Raw genomic sequence first — 2,505 nt, 5'->3', positions numbered from 1 at the left:
ATCAATGATGAATTGGAGAAGTTAGGTTATAAGAGAAGTGTTGCAGATGCTTGTGTATACACGAAAGGAGATGTAATTTTGTTGATCTATGTGGACGATTTGTGCGTTGCAGCCAAATCAAAGAAAGAAATTGAGTTGGTGAAAAATGAATTGTCAAAGAAATTTGTGTTGAAAGATTTAGGTATGTTGAAGTCTTATTTAGGGATAAATGTAGAATGGACTGAAGAAGGGCATTGTTTGCTGAGTCAAAGCAAGAAAATTGAAAGGTTAATTGAGAAATGTGGTTTACAGAGTGCAAAGGTTGTGAAAACTCCGATGACTACAAGTTTTGTGTCAGAGGAAGTTACAAGAGCTTTTGAGGATAAAAGATTGTTTAGAAGTGTTGTTGGATCTTTACAGTTTATTTCTAGCCATACCAGACCAGACATCTCATACCCGGTTCATGTTTTGGCAAGAAGAGTGAACGACCCGAGAATTGAGGATTGGACAGCAGTGAAACATTTGATTAGGTATCTGAAAGGAACCATGGACAAGAGGTTGATAATTAGAAAAAGCAATGCTGATTTGGAATGTTATGTAGATAGTTCATTTGCTTCGGAATCAGGAGACAAAAAGTCAGTGTCTGGAATGATTATAAGATACAGCGAAAGTCCCATTGTGTGGAGAAGTAGAAAACAGACAAACGTAGCATTGAGCACTAGTGAGGCCGAGTTCGCAGCTTTGAATGAAATCACAAATGAGGTACAGTGGATTGAACAATTATTGATTGATTTGAATGAAAGCTTTAAAATTCCTGTAGAAATTCATGAAGATTCACAGTCCTGTATAGCAATGGCAGAAACAGAAAGTCTGAAAAACAGAACGAAGTACGTAGGTGTAAGATACCAGAACGTAAGAGAAATGGTCCAGAAAGGAGAAATAGAGTTAAAGTACATAGAGACACAACACAACATAGCAGACATTTTTACAAAGGCTTTAACAGTTGAAAAACACGAGAGATTGTCTCAGTTGATTGGAATGACAATATAATTCACATACAATATTCTATTTCGGAGGGGATTGTCAGGAAAAAGCCACATGGGATATATAGTCACAAGAAATATAATATGTATATGAATGTATTTGAAAGTAACATGACACAGCAAAAGTTATTGAATTGTCACACAGGTGTTGTAAGTAATGTAATTAGAAAGTCCTGAAAGCCAAGGACATATGAGGCAATGACAAAGTGAAAAGATGCAAATTGATATCACCTGAGAGTCATTGAATGGACAGTAATGTATGATGCAATGTGAGGGCTAGATTGAGCCAAGTATGGTATGTCAATCATAATGTATGTACATGCCCAGAAGGTGGCAACTGTATAATGAATAGAGAGACAAATGTCTATATAAGCAATAATGTATGACAATACTTTTTGTGGGTATTGAGGAGTATAGTAGTGTGGGTATTGAGGAGTATAGTAGTGTGGATTTTGTGAGTAGTGGATTGTTTTGTGCATAGTGTATATATTAGAATAAAAGTAGATCTTTTTATAAGAAGACTACTGTGTTGACTGGTGTCTTGAGAGCTGAACAAGAACCAGCAGACTGCAGAGAAGATTGGAAAACATCTTCAGCCAATTCTCAGAGCTACTGGTCAAACTGGTTGTTCTTCCGCTGACCAGGGTGGTGAGAGTGAAAGCCAGGAGAAGAGCTGCAACTCCCATCATCCCTAACAAGGGTTATGGGCCCAGAGCCAGTTACTGGAACACCCAGCATCCACAGAAGCTGAACTTTCCTGGAAGAGTAAGAAAGTTTTGTGGACGACCGATCAGAGCAAGCTGTGTACGCTGCACTGGTAAGCTCGTGAGTGAAGTGTTTTGTGTTTTGGAAAAGCCCGAGACGAGGCAGCTGTGCAAACTCAGGAAGGACTTTGCCAAATTGAGTCACTGCACAAGATAAGATGGAAGTGTTGAAGTTTAGCAAGTTAAACTCCCACAATTACTCCACCTGGAAAGTTTATGCACAGTCACTACTGATTAAAGAAGGTTTATGGGCTACAGTCGAGACGGGGCTAGCAGCCGATGCAAATGCAGCCACCAAAGAAAGAGATAGCAAGGCAAAAGCATGCTTGTATTTGATGCTCGAGGAGGACATGATAAACGATGTGAGAGATAAGGGCTCCGCAAAAGAAGTTTGGGAGACTCTTGAAAGGCTACATACTCCAACTACAGCTTTTGCCAAAATGCTTTGGTCTAAAAGAATCTATAGACAAAAGATGACTAAGGGACAGTGTGTAATTGAACATTTAAAGAAAATGCAAAACCTGTTTGTGGAAGCAGAATTAAGAGGTGTCCAGATAAGCAAAGAACAGCAATGTTACATACTATTAGAGTCTTTAGACAGTTCATGGGACTCTATCACTAACAGTCTTCAGAATCTGCCTGAGACTGAACTAAGCAGAGACTTGATAGTAGCAAGAATTTTGGAGGAAAATCAGAGAAGAGTGTCTGAAAAAGAAGAC

The 2,505-nt window shown here is 38.8% G+C and overlaps 1 protein-coding gene across 1 annotated transcript; it reads left to right on the top strand.

Annotated features, from left to right (window-relative positions):
* The first annotated feature begins 183 nt into the window (after nt 1–183).
* On the top strand, nt 184–829 carry LOC121917829 (secreted RxLR effector protein 161-like). The gene is made up of 2 exons (XM_042443950.1): nt 184–741; nt 800–829. The coding sequence occupies exons 1-2, from the start codon at nt 184–186 to the stop codon at nt 827–829; spliced, it is 588 nt and encodes a 195-aa protein (XP_042299884.1).
* Nucleotides 830–2,505: the final 1,676 nt, after the last annotated feature.

The sequence above is a fragment of the Sceloporus undulatus genome, unplaced genomic scaffold (genome assembly GCF_019175285.1).
Source record: "Sceloporus undulatus isolate JIND9_A2432 ecotype Alabama unplaced genomic scaffold, SceUnd_v1.1 scaffold_1000, whole genome shotgun sequence".
In the NCBI taxonomy this organism is placed as follows: domain Eukaryota; kingdom Metazoa; phylum Chordata; class Lepidosauria; order Squamata; family Phrynosomatidae; genus Sceloporus; species Sceloporus undulatus.
This window is presented reverse-complemented; position numbering and strand designations above follow the sequence as displayed.

Bases quoted from the DNA above. Each gene is read 5' to 3' on its own strand.
- LOC121917829 (XM_042443950.1), top strand. From the start codon at position 184: ATGTTGAAGTCTTATTTAGGGATAAATGTAGAATGGACTGAAGAAGGG. The intron at 742-799 runs GTACAGTGGATT...AAATTCCTGTAG, and splicing joins TGAATGAAATCACAAATGAG to AAATTCATGAAGATTCACAG.